The 23,935-nt window shown below is 36.1% G+C and overlaps 1 protein-coding gene across 8 annotated transcripts in view; it reads left to right on the top strand.

Annotated features, from left to right (window-relative positions):
* The first annotated feature begins 2,787 nt into the window (after positions 1-2,787).
* Positions 2,788-23,935, top strand: part of Bap170 (Brahma associated protein 170kD) — a 37,172-nt gene continuing 16,024 nt past the window's right edge. For all 8 annotated transcript variants that reach the window (XM_074181603.1, XM_074181602.1, XM_074181601.1 and 5 more), the window contains exons 1-6: positions 2,788-3,491; positions 3,558-3,651; positions 16,464-16,561; positions 18,293-18,444; positions 22,014-22,232; positions 22,701-23,930. In XM_074181603.1, coding sequence (XP_074037704.1) covers positions 3,400-3,491; positions 3,558-3,651; positions 16,464-16,561; positions 18,293-18,444; positions 22,014-22,232; positions 22,701-23,930 — 1,885 coding nt within the window. In that variant the 5' untranslated portion in view covers positions 2,788-3,399. The remainder of the gene's footprint in view (positions 3,492-3,557; positions 3,652-16,463; positions 16,562-18,292; positions 18,445-22,013; positions 22,233-22,700; positions 23,931-23,935) is intronic.

Here is a 23,935-nt window from a genome sequence, read left to right as displayed (position 1 = left end):
CGAGAATTCCGCTCTTTTGAAGTACCATTTTTCAAGAAAGTTTTCAGTAGAAAACATTATTAGTCAGTTTAAAAATTCATAGATGTTTTTTAGAATTTCGCAAAAACTTTCCAGCGGTTAAAGTCGGTCTACGGTCTACCTTTTAATGTTTTGATTCTAGTCGCCAAAAAAGAAAATAACGCGATTCAAAAAGGCTTTTAGACAGTATTTCACGCTTTTTAGTCCTAGAATTGATCACGGTCTCCATAGATTAGAATACTTTGTTTCCTATTGAAAAACAATTATCCATCATTTTAGAACTTACAATTGACATTGCAAGAATGAGGTATGATCTATCTTGAGCTCTAGCTAAAACGTATTTATGTTTTCTCTGGTGTCAAAAGCATTGGTTTAGGTATTGTATTCTTATCGTTATACTTCGATTAGATTTTTCAACCTAGTTGAAAAAACGTTTAATATAAAATGCTTACTCTGGTTCGCAGTTCGAACGATTCTAGGACGGTTCAAAATAGTTGTCCGGTTGATAATGAAAATACCTACAATGATAAGTGTAATTAAAGATTCATTTTTCTAGTTTTAAGTTACTTGGTACAATTCAGACAAATTCCAAAAAAACCTCAACGAAATTTTCTGAACCCTCATCTGGATTGAAAATCAAACATCTTTTAACATTAAGCTGGTAGGTGTTCTCTGGACCAATCCATAGGTTTCAGATTCATTTTTATAACAAAGAATTTGTCCGTATTTGAGGCATTATTGAGTTTCTACATTAGATTATTGAAACTTAATCACGATTCAAACTATTATGAATATGTTACAACCAACAGTTATAAATGATCAGAAATGATATTATCAGCAGTCTAATAATAACACTGATGATCTTCAAACATCTGACAGAAGCACCAAACTCTTGCGAAGGTTCGAAATAGATGAACACTTCAATATAGCAGACCAACTATTATAATATTCATGCAGTCATTGTTCACTGTAGTTCTGGCGTTGAATTTGGTCATTATTACGCCTTGGTCAAAGACGAAACGGACTGGTTTGAGTTTGACGATAGTCATGTCACTAAGTGTTCTGGCGATGCATTGAATTTATTGGAGCCTCTGGAGACACCCTACATTTTGTTTTGTGATAGAAAATATATTAGCAGATGAAGATCTTCAGATGATGTGGTGCTGCAGGTTTTTCCGGGTTTTCCTGCAGCAGAAAAAGCAAATGCGCCACTGGAATCAATAAAGTCGCCCCGGAGCGCCAATTAATTTTTGTTGTTGTTTTATAACTTCATTATGTGTATTTTTTAGAAGTGTTACTAGGAACTATTAAAAATATATTTTCATATCAGCAAAAACATGTTAAAAGTTTTTTGTTATTGTCCTTCATCCAGCGACATCTACAAACGAATTCCCATAAAGCAACTCAAACGTCATTTACAGATTTCTTTTAGCATCTTTTCCGAAAACCTTTTACAGCTTTTACCGTTGTTATAAAAAATTACCACATATTATCATCACCTTTGTAATACAAAGTTATCACGATATAATACATTTTCACACTATTCTAATCTAATAACATTGTTTCAAGCAACGCTAATAACGCTATATAATAAATCATCTAAGGAATATTTTTTGTAACGAAAGTCCAAAATGAATCTAGAATATTTGTAGCCGCATAGTAAGTTTTAATACATAGGTAGGTAGATATTTCCAGATTTTTTATATTAATGAGTAATTAGGTTATTAATATTTATTACATGTATTTGTCCTCTCAGATATGGTGTTTGCTTTTTCCATAAAAACTAATCCGATTTAATTAAATTTTCTGTTGGTTTGTCTGAGTTAGGTATCTATAACAACTTTGTAAATTTCATTTTCGAAGGTAGGTATTAAAATGAACAGAGTTGTCAATGCAAAATCCTCAAAATCTCTAGATTTTATTTACAAAAAATCTAAACATCTCAACACACATTTTTGGAATCTCAGTTATAAACACGGTTTTGCTTCATTTAAATCTATGTTAAAAAATTTCAAATTTTGATGATGACTGCGTTCAATGCTCTCAGTTGAAACATCTATTCATTATTCACTACAAGTTTTTCGGTACAAGTTCGGAATTTCATTGTCTAAAAATGTGTCAACAGATTCGAATTCTGTGGAAGAACAAATGGAAATATGAAAAAAATCATGAAAAGCTAAAATATTGAAAATACTGAAATCAATCGGACCGAAATATTCGGTTGAGTTACATAAAAATGAATAGTAAAAATAGTTCGGACGATAATTTTCAAAAAATAATTACCTACTTATTGTGATCTAAAAAAATAACTGATGATGCAATTGCTGCTTTTGAACAAACTCTAACTAGAAACTTGTTTTCTTGTTCGATCATAAATACACATATTTAAAAAATAAAAAACGCAAACAATAATTCATGAATGTATTGAAGTCTACCTGTAGTGAAATTGAAAGATAGTAATCTGCATATGAAACTAAAAATTATTTTTAAATTTTCACTCTCTCTGACTCAATATCAACTCATAATGCATTGTTATCCGTGAATAATTTTCAAATTAAAGGAATCCTCAGGTATTTTGAAACCTCACATAACTCTAACGATATGGAAAATCCTCACAATAGGTATTTCATCATATTTTGGCAACCCTGTGAATGAAGTAGTTGAACGCGTATGCGCAGTGAATGAGTACATGTTTTATGTTATGGCCGTTGAGTTCAGCGACTTATTGGCGCTGATTCCCGTAGATTCGTAGAGATGTCGCCCCTGAAGTTTTATTAATTGTCATTTGAACCTATATTTTATGTTGTCAAAAATATAACTAGAGATTTTTATGATTTGATTATCGAGTGAAATTCTCCGTGGAAAAATGTGAATACTCTCGAGGAATAGCAGCGGTCGCTCCAGGACAGTTCGAAAGATAGTTATAGCCCGTAGAGTGTTGGGAACGCGTTGAATAAAGTGTTTTATTACCGCCTTGACAATAACGGGGAACCGGCAGCCATGTTGTGAAGTTTTGTCGGGCATCATGGGTTATAAGTGTCGGTCGCAAAGAGCCGTTTCGTCGAGAAAAAATCAATCGGAAACGATGCAGGGCGGTGCATTTTGCCCACAAACGTAGTAACTTTGAAGCGGAATCATAGCGTAGCGTGAGGCGGCCGCGAAGGTGATGTCTCTGCGCATAATTACGGTCAGCAGTGCAACGTCGTGGTAGCGCAGGGAGTCGTCTACTGCCTGGCCTGGCTAACGACTGCGAGCTTCAGCATCCCCAATTGCGGGAGGTTAACTAATCGGGCGTCGGGAGGACCGTTACACTAACGTCTCGGGGTCGCCCCGATTCCGATATGACACGTGCGGGGCCGTAAACACTCAATTCGAGCTACGATGGCCAAGATTCTCGGCAAGGACCAGGCCACGTACTCTAAGGAACGCGAGGGTTTCCTTCGAGACCTGCAGCACTTCCACGAGATCAGAGGGTAAGTAAGAAGTGGTGCCCCGAAAAAAAAGCGAACCGTTATTAACGATTTTTTGCGTCATTGCAGGACGCCATTTAAGCGGCCCCCTACTCTCGGTGGTAAGGAGGTTGACTTGTATCTCCTTTATACTCTCGTCACTTCGCAAGGAGGATGGATTAGGGTGAGTATTCTTTTGTGATAAATCGACCACCGTCTGTTACTATTACTATTACCCACACAGAGTAGTCGTCGTGAACAGAGCCAGAGTCGATGTCCTTGACGAAATTGTTGGCTGTACACCGGTTTCAGCAACAGCAGCTTTGAAATATAATATTTACACAATTTAGTTTTTATGGTTGTGCTCTTGTTAATGTGTAACGTGATCTGAATGACGATGAAATAAACATTTTGTCGGCCTCTCGAGCGGTTCCCATTTATTTTCTTATTGTGACAAAAAAGTAATTTTATTGCGATCTCATGAGCGGGAGATTCTCACGCGTGAGCAGGTTCAGATACTTCGGCCAACTCTCACTTCACTTTCTAGTGAGCATAAACAGATAGCTCCGGTACTAGTCAGGGGAGTATCACCGGCGGTTGTACCCTGGTATTGCATTAAAAAGAAAACATTGTTGCCAGGTTGTGATTCTATATATTTTATCAGATGATGAAATATATAGAATCACAATTTGAAAACGTTTTTGATTGATTGCAATAACATTTCTGAGAATTAAGTAGCTACTATTATAGAATATTAGTTTCATATTATAATGAAAATAAATTAAATAGGAGACATCCTCAAAGTAGATGATTGAAATATTCGATTATGAATTTCTTTTTCAATATTTTTAATCTTTTTGCGTTTTTTCAAGTATACGAACACTTTGATGAATAAATATGTTTCACAAAGTGAGCAAAAAATCTCATCATCTTTTATACCTAGCTACTTGTGCAAGAAAAAGTTGCAAATCCAAAACTGCCATTGAAAAACTGTTCATATCTGTTAAAGGTCTCCTCATCAAAAGAGATTACACTAGTGACCACTTTTTTGTGAAACTTGATACAAGAAATAATTTTTTCTATTATTGTAGTAATTTTAATGCTACTCGAGAACTTATTCTATTTTTTAATGAAGCTACTCTGTTGTTGAACATAATATTTGAGAGTTTAGGTATTCAATTTCATCTTTTCTCCAGGATATCATCCTATCTCTTTGATAGGTACATATTTGAAACGAATGAAAATGGTTTTATAAAAAAACATACAACACCTAAACCGTCTCATATTTGAATGCTTAGTATTTGCATCATGATCGAACATTTCAAAAGTATGAAATGTTATTTAAATCAATGTATAGACTATTCCTTGATTTCTTGCTAGTTTGTCTTCATTATTAATAAATATATTTTAATTTCAAAGTATCTATATATGAGAAACAAATATACATATTGATAGATCTCAGTTAATTTCGAGGTCATATTATTTTTCCTTCTCACTACGGAAGACATATGAATAAAATAAGTAATAACTTCTTTTCTGTAAATGGTCAAAAGCAGTTAGGCATATTTTATTAAACATATCCATTCTTCAATACCAAATGATTACTTTTTTTTAAGTTTCGAGCGGTTGTTATACAACATATTTATATTCAAATTGAAATTTTTTTTCAGGTTTCAGGTATAATTTTGGGATATATCAATTTTTGGGAAAGAAAGGTTTTGGTTTTCTACTTCTCCATCTTTATACAAAAGAAATGTGGGAATATTTCAAAGAAAGTCTGTAGATCATGCAAAGAAGTAAGTTTCAAACATTTTCTGGAAGAAAAGGTCATCTCGAAACAGCTACATTCATATAAACAATGAATTACACCAACTACTTTTAATTGAACGTTGAATTATACACTTTTTTATTCAGTTTGTACTCCAAATATTCTTTATGATATCTGAATTAATTCCATAACGAATGTTTGGAGTAAATTGAATAGAATTTTTTTTTCAATAATTCAATGTTCAAACAAAAGTAGATGATACGAAAGGATTTTTCTTACAAGCATTTCTATGTTATATGAAAATAGTTGTTAAGAGGGGGGTTTTTCTTCCAGTTTGTATTCGAATGTTACTTCATTGAATGAACTACACATCTTTGTATTGAGTAGAAAGTCAAAACCTTTTTTTCCCATGTTTGAATTTATTTTAAGAAAATGAAAAATTAAAATGAACTCTTTCACAACTAATAAAAAGGTCATTTCTCTCATAGATAACGATTTGAACGCGTTTCTTTCACTGTGTACAGTCATCGGTGACCTACCAATAACGTTTTTACTAGTTCTCAGGATAAACATACATAAATAGTCTTTCCTTTCTCTTAACTTCTGAAATGAGAAGATATCTAGGCTAAACAAAATTAACTTTAAAAGATATCTATCATTTTTGGTATTTTTGATAAGAAAGAGGATAGTGTTGCATAACCATTCGTCAAGAGGGTTCCACCAAGTTTTTTTCAATGGAAAGACGGTCTTTCAATACCTAAGTGTTTCAGTTGGAGGTAATTTTCAATCCAAAATCTTTCGGAAATCGGATCAGCCGTTTATTTCAATAAATGTTGAAGTGTTTACCTCTCACTTATGATAATATTGAAGTCAGTTTATAAATTTATTTCTTGCACTAGAAAATGTTCCTGGAATAATTTCATTGCGAACATCTCTTTTCCTACCTAAAAGTACCTGAAAATTGTGTCATTTGTCGTTTGTTTTGTGAATTCCTGAAACTGATATTGAACTGCTGATTACTCAGTAACTGCTGATTCGATTTTCAGAAATAAACGGGCCTCAACCATACTGAAAATACCCATCAAACGAGTTATTACAAGCCCTTATTTCCATTTGAAAAAAAAAGTGTAGCATTTTTTCGGCAACGAGTGAAGCAACGCCATTGTATTTCAGGTCAAATAGTAATAGTTGTTCGCGTGAATTTTGCCCTACCGTCTATTTATACCTTGATATCATCTCTAGTTCAAAGGTTAACAGAGAGGGGTCTCTTCCGTCCGCGGTGAGTAAAGTCCCATTTTCTGAAACCAGTCACTCAAACAGAGTCCGCCACTGCTCGTGAACGCCCACCGGTGCATTTAAATCGCCGCAACTTTGATAGAGGCCTAAACATCAAAAGACCTGACGCGTCCGAGATTAGCGCCTCCCTCCTTTTTGCGGCGCCAGCAATCACACGCTCATTACCTCTTCTAGATGACACCGAATCTTGTCGTCGTCGTCGTCGCCGATTTCCTCGTTCCGGCGGCACGCGCCGTTTCGCTTTTTCTTCCCATCGCCCATCATCACCTTCGTTGTGTTGTCGGTCGTCGCATTGGCTTCTACGCGGACGCAGGGGGAGAGGGGGGGGTCACGATTGGAACTCCGGAACGAACGGATAAAAACAGACCATGACCTACTCCATGGCGAGAGACAGGCGGAGCGCGGAGAATGTTTATCCCACCCTGTAATCGGGATTCCCTTCGGTAGTCTATGAGATAGGACCGTGAGTTGGTATAAGATTGTGTAGAGCCGGAAGTTACAGCTCTCAGATACGAAAAGGGTTTTTTCTCCTGAAAGTATCAAAGAAAAATCTTCCATCTATCTACCTTTGTCATGTGAATTCATTTCTCAGGACTCGAAACCGATTAGACGAAAGTAAGGTTTCACGAAAGTAAAATCGTCTCGTAAAAAAGTGTTTGCAAGATGTGTAATTTTTGGAAATATTTCCAATAGAATCGTTTTGACAATATTAATTGTACGAGGTCTGTTCAAAAAATGAGGTGAATGTATAAATTTCGCGGTCTATGTACATTCGATTAGCGATTTTTTTACTTCTCTATGTTGGTACACTCGTCTCGAACATATATGTTCATATATTTCAGCTGTTTAGCATATTGTAACGAATCAAAGAATTAACTGTCTTAAACAAATTTATTGTAACAATACTTCACTATCACAACTAATTTATTTACACCACTCAGTAACTAACGCTTAATTTATCTTCACCGTTTGTTAACCGCTCGATTCGCTTTCTTGGTACAGACTGCTCTTCGGGACGAATAGCGACGTTTTTATATCGTCAACGAACGTTCCGGATCCCTCTGCGGATTTCGGGACCCATCCGGAGTTTTCGCGGTATGCGTCATGCGTTGGCTGACAGGGACCCCGGTCAGGGCCGGCTTCAGATTCATTACATTGCCCCCTCCTTAAAGACGTTTCACCCCGAAATGTCATCCTTGCCGTGTGTCGATACCTGCAGAACTCTCCATATTTGCACTGTGAAGTTCGATGGAAGTAACACTCCACAGTCTTTATGATCGGTCGTGGAAGATGGTTACCACACACCAAAATCTGGATGCCGCTGGATCTGAAGATCGTTTCCAACATTCTTCTCACAATTCTCCAGTCCAGCCTGTCGAGCCCAGAGGCTAATTTCGGGATCGCCAACTCCACGAGATTCTGGTCGAGCATCGTCTCCTTCAGTCTAGTAAGACTCCTCCAGACATCTTCATAGGACGGTTTGTCTCGAGAATGCTTTTTGGTCACCAAGTAGAAGATGTTTTTCTGACCCTTCTTCAACTGTAGCACTCCTCCGACTTCTGGATTCTGTTCTCGTAATGTTTGTAGCTGACCGAATTTCTTGTTGAATACCACAGCGATGCCCTTGGACATTTGGAGATCCTCTGCCACGCAGTGCGCTAAGGCGTAATCAACTGGAACCTTGAAGAGGTCTCGTGGCTCTTCTCGAGTTACCCCATGTACGACCTTCTGTCCGTTCGAGTATAAGGACATGAATTGCCGGAACGTCATTTCATCCTCTGGTGGTCTGAGGGCGCGAACTTGGTCGTGATTTCCAGCATAAGGAGCCAGTCTATTAAAATGGACGACCCTAGGCTTTCCTCGAGGTGGCTTATGGATTCGGATTAATCTTTTTCATGATTTTGTACGGACCTTCCCACGAGTTCCGCAACTTCGGTTATAAACCACGGCGGCGCTTAGGATTGTACAGCCAAACTAGGTCGCCGATTTCGACTCCTCCAGCATTCGCCTTGATGTCATAGGCCTCCTTCATCCTATCGCTGGCACTCCGGATGTTCAGACGGACTCGTTCATGAATGTCGTCCATTCTCTGCCGAAGCTTGCTGACGTAGTCTTCCCCCGCAGTGTCTTGTTCTGGAGGCATCCCAAATTTTAGGTCGCAAGGAAGCCGCAGCTCTCGTCCCATTATAATACTGGCAGGGGTTTGGCCGGTTGACTCGTGCACTACCGAACGATAAGCCAGCAGGAACAGGTGGAGGTATTGGTCCCAGTCTCTTTGATGGTCAGAGACTACCTTGGACAAGTGGCGGTTTATAGTCCTATTCATTCGTTCCACCATTCCATCGGACTGTGGATGTAAGGCTGTGGTTCTGGTCTTTCGAATGTCCAACAGTTTACATATTTCTTGGAACAGGACATATTTCAGCAGTTTAGCATATTTAGTTTCTTGGTGAGAGGCATATAGGTTGCATCAAATCATCAAAATGAAGGCCCAGGAGGGCCAAGACCGAAAAAGCACACCAATTTCGATCAAATGTGAAGGTTCTGCTCACTGTTTTCTTCGATTGCCGTGACTTAGTGCATCAGGAGTTCTTGCCACATGGTCGTACGATCAATAAGGAGTAGGTATTATCAAGAAGTTCTACGCAGCTTGCGAGAAGCAATACGAAGAAAACGTCCGGTATTGTGGAAAAACAATTCATGGATCTTGCATCAGAATAATGCATCTGTTCACTCGTCATTGCAGAAAAAACCGAATACCAACTGAAATAAATGTAAGAGTGAGCGAGCGAGTTTCTGTGGAACACGTTGCGCAGCTTGACGATTTAAATCGGTGTCGGTGAACTTTTGCAAACATACCAGCCAGCACTAAGAACTTTGAACAGCTCTCTCTCTCTTTCATTCATAACGGATTTTCAAATCTGAAAAAATTCATGTTTTCACGAATAATACGATTTTTTAAATGGACTTACTTCTGAAGTATATATTATGCCAAGTTTCATTGTCATTTTGTTGATAGTATCACTTTCCCATATCTTCAATTTGACTGTTTTTACTGAAAGTTATCTGTAGGAATGGAGTGGAAATCTGGCGACCGATCATTTGTGTCCAACGATAGACCAGTAGCTTTTTATGTAATTTCGGAAAACTTTCTGGCAGAATTATTTTCGTCGTCAAGTATTCAACTCTATATATCAGACTGATAGTAAAACCAAATCATCAATAATTCATGTCTAAAAGATCGATAGTAACAAACTTGGCGAGTATAACATAATGTATTTCATTCCTAATGATGCACTGTTTGGAACCTTTGGTGTAGTAATGAATATTACTGGAGTTTTTTCCCAACACTAAATCGTTATTTTTAACACCTCGACACGTGTTTCGATCAGCAAGTGATCATCTTCAAAGAGGAAGATTAAAACTAGAAACTGATGTGAGCTAACCCTATTTATGCTATAAAGGTAACCCATACAGGTAAACCATCCAGGCGTACCAACCATAAAGATATACCAACCTAAATTAATTTTACAATTTTGCCTTATCTATAGATAAATAGGGTTAGCTCGCATCAGTTTCTAGTTTTAATCTTCCTCTTTGAAGATGATCACTTGGTGATCGAAACACGTGTCGAGGTGTTAAAAATAACGATTTGGTGTTGGAAAAAAAACTCCAGTAATTATTTATTTCATTCCTATTAAGTTAGCTGACCGACTTTGATTTTTTTTTGGATCGGATCGTCACTTGTAATGAAATATTGTGCATATCGGAATCCATTGCGTAGTTTTAATGGTCTATGCCTACAGCGCAGCGGACAGACAGCGAAAAGCAACTTTGTTTTATACAATGTGTTGTCTATGTGTACCACCCAACAACAATATTCAATTAGAAAGTATAAAAAACATCCCTTTTAATGTAATTGAAGTAGGATTCTAAATACCTACTTATTTTGCAATTATTGAGTACTGTAATGAAATGAATAAAAACAATTTTGTGCAAATATTGAGAACAACTGACAGATATTTCATCCTATTTTCAAGGCGAATGCTTCAAAGCAGTTTAAAGGTAAAAATATTTTCGACGGATTTTCGCAAAGCGATAAGCATTCTCTAGTCTCAAATTGTGCAACGATGTCGTATCGCTACGGTGAACTGGCACCGCTGTTTCCCAAGGTCGTTGCATGTGATACTGTGATTACCAATTTACCAACACCGACCGACCGATTCATTCATTCGGTAACTTTGTGTTGGGGCATCGACTTTCTCCCGATTTCTCGAACCGTTAACTGAATTCACAAATTTTTATCGAACGATGTAGATCTTCATCTAATATCGTTTCAACTTATCATTTTTTCTAATTCTACTAATCTTGCCAACATCGTAACAAATGTAGAAAAGCTATAAAGTCTATTACTTGAATATTATTCGGGGAGGCGTATGAGTTATTCTAGGCACTTGCCCAAAGTAACACATAATTCAATGTTTGTTTAATTTCATCTTTCGGATTCTAAATCCACGACTCTTCTATGGTTACTCAAAATGACAAATTATATCACCACCTGAGACACTGATTTAAGCAAAACTACCACCCTCTTCCAGATGCTGACAAAACATTACTCACAGAATCAGAAATCTTCGAAGTTTCGCATATCAGATTTCGCGCTTTGCAGTAATTACACGTATTTTTTTTTTTTTGTATAAATTTTAATTTTTGTAACACAATGGCATGTGATACATCGTTGAATTCGTAATAAAAAATGGAATCAGATACAGGGTGTACTTTTGTTTCGGGTCATATAAAAAAATAAAGTTGATGATGGTTTCTTGAAAACGAAACGTCGGATCTAAAAATACCATCGTGTAGTACCTTAAAAGTGCCAATGAAAAAGTGTTATTCGTTTTTTGATATCTTTTCAAATAAAGTCAGAAAAAAATAAAATTGATATTGTCAAATTCTCGTTTTTCCCAAATATCTCAGCAGGCCATGAAAATTCTTCAAGTTTCTAAACGGCATGCAAATAAGCTTTAAAGAACACAACTTTTTCCTAATTTAACCTAAGCTGTATCTCCAACAGGTACTGAGATTCCCATGCTTAGGATCCTTATCTTGGACACACTGTATACCATGTGGAATTTGCATTTTAAACTGCATTTTGAAAATTACCATCAGTATGTACATATTATGTTCTTTTTTCGAGAATAAACGCTCTGAATTATTATATTCTTTTGTCACGAACATAAATTACAGAATATCTTTTCATTGCTATCGGCTACAAACATTATCAGAGGTCATTTTTAATCTCTCTTCCATTCGGAGCAACTAGTGAAAAAATATGTCCATATCAAAATTATATTTATCGTTTACAGATTTTTTGAAAACAATATCAAATTGCTGATTTCAAAAAATGAATCAGTGGATTTTTTATTCAAACTTTATCCGAGTTTTATATACCTATTGTCCCGTTGAAATGTTAACAGGGAGTTTTTTTATGACCACACTGCATTGCTATCTTTCATATTATCAACACCGATAATTCTGGACAGTAGTATATATAATTCGACGATTTTTTGCGTGACAATTATTATCAAAAAGAGTTGTTTGATCGGTGAATTTTGTCAATAACCTGGTCTCAGGTAAATTTTTTATAAGAAAATATTTTTTGTTCAATTTTTTGTGGTTTCAATTCAACAATTTCGACACCAGTGATAATTGAAAACACAAAGGCGTTGTTGTGATGTGAACGATGGGCGCTTGCTCGTGCAGCAGTGTTGCCAAAAATAAATTGTCAGGGGGGTACCTGCGGTCAAATTCTTAAATTTTGCTAAGATTCAAGTGTATCGTAATGTTTCTCATTGTAATACTTAATGTAAATATAATTTTATTTACCATATCTGAGAAATCTATTCGTTCTAGAAAACGGAGCTTAATTTGTATTTTGTATCTATTCGAATGTAATAATAATAGTAATTATTTTGATGGTATTTGATAATTTTTTTAAAACCTTTCAAATATAAGGAATTCATTGTGCTTCGATATGTTGTACTGGTAATGTGAATATCATCTTTTCACGCGTTTTATAACTATTATTCACCTTTATTAAAAACTGCGAACGTCTGAAAGTTATTCAGGTGCCAGTGGTTTAATATTTCATACATAAAAATCACGGTGAAAAAAAAGTCATAATTTTTTTCAATAAAAAACCATCTGAGATGAGTTAGTTAGCACTGATCTTATTGAGGTGAGTTGATTTGTTTTTAGAATTACACTCATCAGTTCAAATTTGGCTCTATTCGTAACCCCTCATATATACTAACCCTGGAATAGGAATAAAAACTTGATAAAGTGACAAGCAAGATTCGAATTTCGTAAAAGCCAGATATTTATGTTATTTCGCGAAAATGAATAGAGATTCCAAATGTTCGTGAAAATCACCAAATCTGACAATATATCGATAGCTCTGGCAACACTGTCGTGCAGCATGTACATCTGTACTCTATTCTGGTTTTCTCGTGTCTCGCATGCCACCGCGCCGCCTTTATCGATGACTTGACAAACTGGCATAAGTGGCGGCGGCGGCGGAAAGTGATAACTTGTGGCCTGCCAGTGTGGAGGATTTTTGTCGATGTTACGCTTTCGCAGGTGTTTGCTCGGGTGGTTGTTTCGAAAGGGTTGCTTGCAGGAACGTTCAGGGGCGGCACATAGATTATTCAAGGGGTTGTTACTATTTCGGACTTGAAGTTTTTTCATTTTGCACTTTCAAGGGATAGTTGACAGTTCGGGGGTTCAATAGAATTGGTTCGATTATCCGAATATAATGGAATATTCACATCTTTTATAAACTTTTTTAATTAACGATGATCCTTCGAATACACGTTTACGCATCTACAAATCGTACAAAAAAAAGTTACAGGCTTGGACGTCCACTGTATATATATATATATATATATATATATATATATATATATATATATATATATATATATATATATATATATATATCCTGTTTTATGATAGTAAAAACACTTAAATGGTCACTATTAATGCAAAACGCTAATACAGTGCTCAAAGGAAATTTTGTGAATTCGTTATGATTTGCCACAGCAGGTATAGGCGGGTTTATAAAGATTTTATGAGCTTTCGGGTCATTTTGTTACCTGTAGTGGTATGCGTTTTGGCATTCAATGAAATACTTATTGAAACTAATAATTGTTTTTTCATTTGTATACCTATAATTAATTTTGTTTCAATGTTTTACTTTAAAATATTTACATAAGAAATAGGTATATAATAATAATAAATGGGCTTCATTCATTGACATATATTGTTTATAAAGAAGAAGCAAATACAAAAATCAATGAAACAGCCGAGGCTGTTTTACAACTTAACCTGGGGATAACATATTTTATATAGAAATATAAAAATAATTACCTAGTATACATTGGTAAGTGAGTAGTTCATGAATCTTATAAAATTATATTATATATAAATTATAAATTCCAAAGTAAATATTAAAAATCTATTTAGCTTAAATCAGGTAAAATATAGCAAAACATACACAAAGGTGAGAAAAGGGAAAACCATCCAGAAGACTTCAGATATGTTTTCAACTTTTTCTTGAAATTATATATCGAGTAGTGTCTGAATTCTCTGGACAGAGCATTATATTGTTTGATAAAGTTTTAAAGAAAACTACGAGAAAAGCAGGCTGTCGAGTGTTTTGGAATAATAAAAGTGTGACGGTTTCGTGTCCTCGAATTATTCTGTGATTTGATCTTTCATAAATATAATTTAGCTTTTTGTAAATGAGGAATGTATGTGTATTGACGGGTAGGTGGAGCTGCCAGGTTTATTTAAGAAGATATTAGGTAATATAAGCAAAAAATGTTTGTTGCCATCAGATGAATCTTCGTCGAATATTATGATTGAAGGTTCTACAATTTCCTCAACTAAATGGTCCAATTTCCACATGCTATCCTCTTCTTTTATAAAATGTTCAATACATTTTCGCCATTTTTCAGAATCGACATTTCTCAAGGACTCCTTCAAGAGTATTTTGATATTTATTGCTCTAAATGTCGTGTTTCTTTTTGCAACGACACAATTTCACTTTAGCCCAAACGATTTCAATGGGATTAAGTTCGTAATGATAAGGGTGCAGAGGCAGAATAATAATATTTCGATTATGTGCTATCTGCACCGTAAAACGAGCTTTATTTGAACATAGTATGAATAATAGTTTTTTTCAACCATATGATCGAAGCCTCTCAATGATATCCGCATTACTCCATGCATTAGTTAGTATTTTTGATACATTGGCATTATTTGGTACATTGCAGTATCCATCACAATCACAGAGTTATGTGAAATGAGATCTAATATTTGTTCAAAATATTCTCCGAACACATCGCCGTTGATGTGTTTATGGTAATCGCCAGAATCCTTGAACTCAACATCAATAAACCGCCCTCAACAAAACCATCAACACCTCCAATGTCGCAAGGGCTTTATCAATAATTCATATTCTACAAATAATGAACTCTAATAATCAATAAATGTCTGTAAACAGTGTAAATTCTCATGTATGTAGTACGCATCTATAAAATATATTTTCAGTTGTGTCTTGTATCAATGTACTGTTTTTCTGACACAAATATACTGCCAAGTATAAAAATGACTGGCCGTGTTAGTATGGCCCGACTCCATACTTCACAAACACAATATAATACAGTTATTATGAGTCGACTATAACTTTACACACCATTTATTAATTTTATGGCGATGTGAAGTTTAGTGGGTCAGCTAGTTGATAATAATATTAAAAAATCAGGGATCGAATATTTTGATTGATTAGTTTGAAAGAAATTGATATCAAAAATTATAGAAAAATAAATATACAATGAGTATGGAATTCAAAAATATCCCCGATCCCCGAAAGAATGAAGAGCCTTGCGTCAGAGAAAGAGGTTAATGAGAATTCGATCCAAGTACAACATTAGAGCCTGCTTCAAATTTGTAGTAGTCTGACAAAAAGCAAGCCACCAAATGCAGACGGCGGCCAAAACTAGAGTGTTACCTGTAAAACCATGAGAGCGTTGAAAGCCCGTATTGACGATCACAAGAAGAACATCAAATGAGGAGAAATCATCTACGTGAAATAAAATTGGTTTAAAATTAAATGGGAAGAAATTGCGTATACTATATTGAACAACGACCTCTAACCAAGTGGGAAAAGGCTGTCATGTAAGGACGATTGTGGATACTAACAATCCAAACGTCGTGAAGTAACTTGGTTTGAAATATTCATTGATTATTATTCATTCATTATTCATTAATCATTGTTCATTATTCAGCTTCATTATTTTATGACTATTTCATTTATTTTATTGTATACATACTTGAAATTTCATTTATTGTTCAACGAATTCATTTTTATTTCAGGTTACAATAATTCCTTTTTCTTCAAAATTAGGTATTAATTTTTGAATTTTATACTCACTGTTTAGTTGTCTCCCATCTTTGATATTCATTTCTTTCAAACTAACTCATCTGTTATTCTTAGTATTATAAATATATCATTGATTTTTTATTTTATTTTTTCTACATATAGAGCTCTCATTGAGAAAATCGCTAACTTCGCTTTCCAGGAAACACTTCTTCCAATTACAACAGTTTTGTATAGATTATTACGAAAGTTGATTGAAAAATGTACGTTAGTTATATTAGACATTTTTTACCAATGAAAAACATATAACTTTTTCAATTTCGAAATATTTTTCTGAATGGATAAAACAGACCAACATAATTGTAGACTGAGTATTTTGTTTTAACTTCTATATTCTTTTTGTTTGGAGCATACGCATGTTAGTAATATGTAATTGTATTTTTCGTTCGACTTTTTTATGAAAAATGACGCTCATATTGTTTCTTTTCAGGTAAATTCAAAAAACTCTTGGTCGGAACTTATGCCATTTTTGAAATTTCCCGTATCCTGTGTTAATGGAAGCGTAGCACTTAAGCAGATTTATTTAAGGTAAGAATAATTTATGAATAATAAGTTTTTCTATCAAAATATATAAATTTTTTCACTACTTCAAATTCGGTTTTTCTAATTCAATTATTTCAATTTCGACAACTACTTAGGTCCTTGATGTCAATAATTATGGAGTTCAAGTACAGACGTTACTTGTGCCATATACTGAACAAAATATGAGGTACAATTTACAATGCAATATTTATTCAAGTAACACTTTATCGTGATCCAATATTTTAAGTATCTATGTAAGCTATCATCTATTTTGCAACTAATTACTGTGCATTTGAGAAAAGAGGAAAGTTTTTCAACTTGGCCCTGCCAGAAAAGATATATGAAAATATCATGGAAATGGATGCATTCATTAAAAATATAATTGATTACAGACTAGTTTGTATTACGGATCGAAATTCAAGAGGGTGTTATAAATCGCTAAAGTTGAGACATTCACAATTGTGTTTGAGGCTATCAACTCAGAAATGAGTCAATAAATAAAATCATTATTCACAAACATCCAAAGATTGTAAAATGAAAGTATGTAAAAATATTGCTGTGGTCTGATCAAGAGTAGGCTCAAAATAGAATATGGAACAATATAATGCTTCGAAGAATTGGTTGGTGTACTGAGTTAATTTGTTTCTGTTAAAATATGTTGAAATGAGTGAGAATAAACTTTGAAGTAGTTCCTATTGGAAAAATCACTAACAATTTTATTGGGATAATATAAAACAAGTAAATTACTCGCATACTGTCAACTGAATATTTCAACGAAATATTCGAATGAGTTTTTTCGACAGTCATCCGCGTTCATTGCAAGTGAACAATCTTAGGAAAATATAACAGTGCATTTTGTATCAATATAAGCATACATATCAGTGTCATCGACCAACAACCTCATTATTTGTGTAGGAATAGTCAGTAAAAACATGTTTATAAAATTGTTTGCATATATTTTTGGAATGAATGTCATGAAAAGCAAGAATCGTATAGTCGAATACATTTTCATAGAAACGTAGGATCATCTGGATTTGGATATAAAGACTGCTTGCTCAGTCCGGAAGCGTATCTGTAAATGTTGGAAAACCGAGATCTATCCCCCGTAGCGTTTGTTCTACTGATGGAATAGTAGCCAGCCCGAGTATGTTTCGGAAATAGTGATTTTTCGCCGCGACGTGGCGCTACTTATCGGCTGCAGCAGAGAGCCGAGTGTGATAAGGAAAGTGAAGGTTGATGCCGCAACCTAGCGATCCTAAGGCCAGGCCAGTCCGAGTGTCTCCAAGCCAAGCAGTCTAGTCGGATCAGACACCGTTTGGTGGACGGTCGACGTCGCTTTGTAATTGGTGTTGCCTGCCGGTGACGATGATGCTCCTTCTCCGCTCACCGGGTGTTCACTAGTTCGGTGCACCGCCGGCGCTCTCGGCCTAGCACCCTGTCCCGTCCCCGGTGCGGCAGGCACGCGAATGAATGGGCCCACCCCTCCGTTCTCTTTTCGTTTTACTCACACATACACGGGAGACGCTGTCTGCTGCCCGCTCGTTGTTCACGTGGTGCGCCACGAGGATTCCACCGAGGCGACGACAAAAGCAAGAGCTATCTAGTCGGCTCTCCGTGTGCCAGCCTTGTTTGTTTGGGTGAGGTCAGTGACAGTAGCGAAGCGACCCCGTCCAATATGATTATCTCGCTTCGGTACAGCGTATAGGTACTAACTGAATTAGCATTCGTGGTTTGCAGGTATCTGGACAGGTGGGAGAAGGTGCATTTCCTCCACGAAGAACCGGATCGGGGCAGCGATGACGACGAGGAGAGCAGGCACAAGCGCTGGTCTGCGAGGTCCCTCCATTCCGTACCGTACACATACAATTATTCCCAGCACAATGTCACGGGTGAGTATTTTTTTCAGTTTATCTTCTCCTACTGAAGCGCGTTTATATATATATCGCGCGACACCCGTATAATATAACTTGTTCGCTCCCCTCGTAGAAAATCTTGATGATTTTTATCGTTTAATAGCTGCTGCAATCGTTATTCTTTATAGGATTTATATCGTAATGAAAGAAAAAAATGGATAGTTTGGAAATAATCGATTTTTGGGAAAGCTTTTCTCACATTCAATACTTGTTTGATGTGTTATATATTTAATGCATGAAATCATTGAACAATAATGTATTGATATTAGTAAATATTACCTACTTAACGGTTTTGGAAAAGTCCCACTACATTACAACTTGATTTTATAGTTGAAAATAGGTATCCCCCTACAACGGATAAAATACAATTCCATCCGCATGTTTATATTCAAAACAAACACTTTTCCCAATCACCAGAAATGTAATACTCTTCTCGATATGCGTTTCACCAACCAATGTGGCGTCTTCAGGAGATGGAGATGATTTCGAATCCTCTCGTTGGATAATCTATGTGATTGAATTGACGAAAATTCATAACGAATTCAAGTAACATTGTACGTATTGTGAGTTCACTGGACAGTTTACAAAAACCGCGACACGTGTTTCGCTATACTATAGCTTCCTCTGGCGTGTTGCGGTTTTGCAAACTATTCAGTGAAAATCAGTGAAAAGTGTTAGTTGAATAACTTATCACTCATTTTTTAGTAAATCTTATTGTCATCACTATATACACTTGCAAATTTTGTATTTGAAAACATGATTCAAATATATGAATATTGAGGGTATAATAAGTATATCTTGATATTGAATTCTATCATAAATGTTTGTAAATGCAAGTATAAAGCTACCACATTTTCCGGTGAAGAACAAATTACACAGTAACCGCTGTAGTATATCCATGAATATCCACAAACGTTTGTAATCCATTATTATACGTCAGCAACTAATAAAGCTCTAACGAGCAACGGTAATCGAATAAGTAATTAATAAGAACAATGAAATAATCGTTGAGTTAAAATGAAATTGTAACTGCATGTATGTCTAATTGGATATGTCAAAACAAGAATCAAATTGTTAAATTTTGCTTGATTTCGCTTGTTTCCACCATCCTACCAATGGTTAGATTCGCTTAAATACACGCGGTGCGCTTCCCGTTGTTTCTTTTAAACGTAATCGATGTTGCAGAATTCTAATTTTGCACTAACTTACAAACATGTGTACAAAGTTGGGTTGATCTCTTTGATCTCGTCGAGAGTTTTTGAAAAAACAAATGTGAATCGGTGAAAATACCAGAATAAAATCCCGGATAGTAGGCCGTGGTTGAATGGAACTTGAAGCACTAAACGTTTCGTCCGCCATTGCAGCAGACATCAAAATGGTACGGGCGCTCACCGCGAGGATGAAAGTTATATCTTCAAGTTTCAGTAAGGACTGAGCCTGTTCTATTCCTGTCCTTTTTCTCAAAACTAACAATCAAAGGGACGGTCACTGTAACAATTTATTTTTCAAAAACTTACAACGAAATCCAAACGTAAATTAACAATGATTTTCAAAAAACCTACTTACATGAATATTTCGAAAAATTTATGACGTTTTTACAAATTTTCTAGTTATTCAATAAATCATTTTGAAATGATAAAATTTTTAAGTTAATTTATTGACCAAAATTGACGTGGGGCAAACATACAGAGTACGTTCAAAAATGAATACAGAAATTGATTGGTATTCTTTGAAAAACAAGGAATAATAATATATGTACCTCTTGAATTTTAGCAAAATATTTATTTCAGTTCACAACTTCATTACTTAATATCTGTATGGGAAAACGGCAAATAACTCAATTTCTTTGAAATATCGGTAGAAAGAATCTGTTTCTGATTGTGTGAGTGTTATTTATAATTACCAAGTTTCATGTAAAATATTGAACCAGAATGTAGCTTTCAAATTGTAAATCTCTACAGTAATAATTCGAGAGTAGTACACCTCATCTCGAAATAGAATTTCTTGGAAGTGGATCGTTCCTCTCGTGGCAAGGAATGAGTTTCAGGCGAGAATTTCCGCACTTGAACCATGTTGTGCGGTTTGCTGTCGGTCGGTCGGTCAGACGGTTTACCACATCGCAATCGCATACCGAACAACCCACGCGCTATGCGGAATCAATGATAGGAAATGCATTTTGCAATTTAGAGCTATTTACCGTCGCACTCCGACATAAATATGACTACAATCTATTTTCTTTAGCAACGGTGTGAGCAATTATTTTCAAGTGGCTACTACTCCATAGGCGTCATAATTGAGCCAGTTAGAAGATGAAAAATGTAGTCTTTATTTCAAATATTGAATGTTGTTAAATGTGTAAAATTGTTGCAACGACTCATTTTACTAAGATGTTTCAGCAATGATTCAACGATTTGCAGCATGGAAATATGAAATTTTATTAGCTAATCACAATATTGGCCCAAATAGTGTTATTAAAATACCGAGTTATAAATATCTAGTTCATACTTCGCTTACATATAGAATAAACACATTCACATCATGAGAAAATGCTGTTAGGGGCCGCGTTATCATCGCAAGCAATCTCCTTTTATCATGTTTAATGTTTTATATTATATTTATATATCAGGATACTAAAAAAATGTCGTCAGCGATTACTATGGGCTGCTTTATTTCAAAGATTTTAATCAGAATTTCGAGTCGAATCAAATCAAAATACAAAGTTAATTTCGACGAAAATATTCAGTGATTATATAGAGAGAGTACTGAATTTGATTAGCTAAAATAATATATAAGTTGAAATGAAATAATTATCGACTGCCTGCGACTACCCTACTCTCGACTGGCTCTTGGTCAGGGATCCTCAAGTTATCAAGGTATCATCTGCTATAATAAAGCACTTCAGCTATTTGGAAACACATGTAATTCCAAAGTGCTTTACTTGATTACCTTACCAAAAATGCATTTTATAGTACTGAAGAATTTCTTCAACTCTAGCTATTATTGTATAGTTACTTTATTTTACTTGTACAAAAAAAAAAAAATAGATTTCACAATTTTAACTAATTTAAGCTACTTGCATATATTATCTGTCACTGTTCTTGCATCTTTTTATTATGTCTACTTAACTTCTAATAACATGTATATATACAGTAACTATAGATAAGCACAATTGCTTTATGTTCGGTTCTGACTAGTCTGATAAAGTTTTATACTGTATGTACCACATGTATAAAATCTTTTAATGATGAATAAATTTCTATTCTATTCTATTCTTGAGTTCAAGTGTAAATAATGTAATTAGAAAAATACTGGTGTTTTATATTGAGCTCAAACAAACTAGAAATAGTTGAGAGAAGACTTATTCCTCTACAACTTCCATGGGACATTATGGGACAAATAGAGCTAATTTATTTTTGTAGCCTCGTTCCCCGCATGTTGTTCAGAAAGTTATAAAAGAATAATCGTTAGACTTTTAGCGAATGAACATAATGTTTTCTTCTAAACGAAGGTCATAGTAATTTGTACAAATTCAACTTTATTTTTAGACACAAACCGAGAATTTCACCATCTGGCCACCAACTTGTACAAACCGTCAGATTATGATCGTCTAGGCTTGTCTCTGATATCTCCTCTGCCGAACGAACAAGATTTTGCCATCAACGTTTGCACGCTTCTTTCCAACGATGGGAAACACACTTTGAAATTGGAGAAACATCCGAGATTAGTTGACTATCTACTTGGACACGCTGGTATATTTAGTAATAGTGAGTATATCGAGGTGGCATTTCATTTGAACAACATATATTTTTTTCTATGTTGGCTACCATGTGTATTTGTCATTAGTGCAAGTTGTCATATCTATACATATCATATCTATACATATCATATCTATACTGCAAACTTTTTAATAAACTCCCCGACAATATCAGAAATTCTGAAAATGTACACATTTTTAAATCAAGACTGAAGCAACTTCTTCTATCAAAGAACTGCTACAGTATTGATGACTTTTATTTGTAATCTAATACTATATGTGTGTATGGAAAACAATTATCTATTATTATATTTATGTGGTATACATCGTGTATGTTGTATATATGCGTGTATGTGTATACATCGTGTATACATATGTGTGTGTATGTGTACATATGTGTATATGTGTGTGTATATATATGACACTAATGACAAACACACAGGGTAGAAAACTCAAAAAATACGATATTTTTTTACAGGCTCTCTAAGACAGTTGTTTTTGCACTTTTACAACGACATAAGAAAAACGCCAATTCACAACTTTTGGAAAGACGTGCTCGAGTCGCGGGAATTCTTGGATTTAACTGACGAAAACAAATTCAAACCCGCCAAGCAGGCCCCCGCTAAGGAACCTACCAAGACCGAGTCCCTTCTTGTCGGCGACGAACTCAACAGGGCCCTTCTAGCCCTGCAAGTGATCCCTGCGGAACCAGCCGACGAAAGGTTGAGAGTTCCTGAAGAAAACGTGTGTGATATTGTTGCAGAGACTGGCAGTGGTTGCGAACTCGATCGAGAGAATAATAATTGTGATAATTTCAAATTGAAATTGGACAGTCCCGAGGACTACGACTTGTTTTGTTTGAGAAGGTCGCTGGGCACGCAGGACTATGTGGGCCAGCGAGTGCTGCAGATTGCGACGATCCTGAGGAACTTGAGTTTCATCGAGGAGAACATCCCCGTGTTAGTAAAGAGCGTGTCGTTTGTGCGGTTCTTGTTGCTCTGCAGTAGTTCGCGATGGAATGTGCTGAGGAACCTCGGCGCTGACATGCTCAGCAACATCGCCGCCGAATTCGTCGTGAGGGACTTGCACGGCGACCTGCTCGCCTCTAATATGATCAAGATAGCAACGAACGGCCTCAAGAGCCAAGACAGGGCTTCATGTTTGTGCTCGCTCGAGGTGCTCAACAAGCTGAGCCAGAACGAACAAAACGAGGACGTGATGATGCGCTCACTGCAGTCAACCGTCTACAAGCGCGTATGTTCCTTTCTCACCATCCACGACGTCATGATGCTCATCTACACGCTCGAGTGTCTCTATTCGCTATCTTCGCTAGGTGAACGGTCGTGCACGTTCATCGTCAACAACCACGGCGTCATCGACACTCTCGTGTCACTGGTGACGGTCGAAGGGAAGAGCTACGGCCCGAAGGCGTGCATCGGCATGAAGTTGGTAGAGACACTACCCAGCAGCAATAGTCAGCCTCAGCAGCCACAACAGAGCAGCACGACGTCTTCGACGACTGGAGGCACCTCCAGCAGCACCACATCAGCTGCCAGCAGCCCCACGCCTTCCGTGACGACGTCCGCAAGTACTCCCATCGTCAGCAGTTCTCCCACTCCAAAAATGTCGACACCCGCCACTCCTGTCCGACCCGTGCAGATCGCTCCGCAGAGACTCATTCCAATCACGCCAACGTCCACCACGTCCAGTAAG

The sequence above is a fragment of the Leptinotarsa decemlineata genome, unplaced genomic scaffold (assembly GCF_025532065.1).
Source record: "Leptinotarsa decemlineata unplaced genomic scaffold, Ldec_3_MD MMD2_tig00026314_RagTag_RagTag, whole genome shotgun sequence".
Taxonomy (NCBI): domain Eukaryota; kingdom Metazoa; phylum Arthropoda; class Insecta; order Coleoptera; family Chrysomelidae; genus Leptinotarsa; species Leptinotarsa decemlineata.
This window is presented reverse-complemented; position numbering and strand designations above follow the sequence as displayed.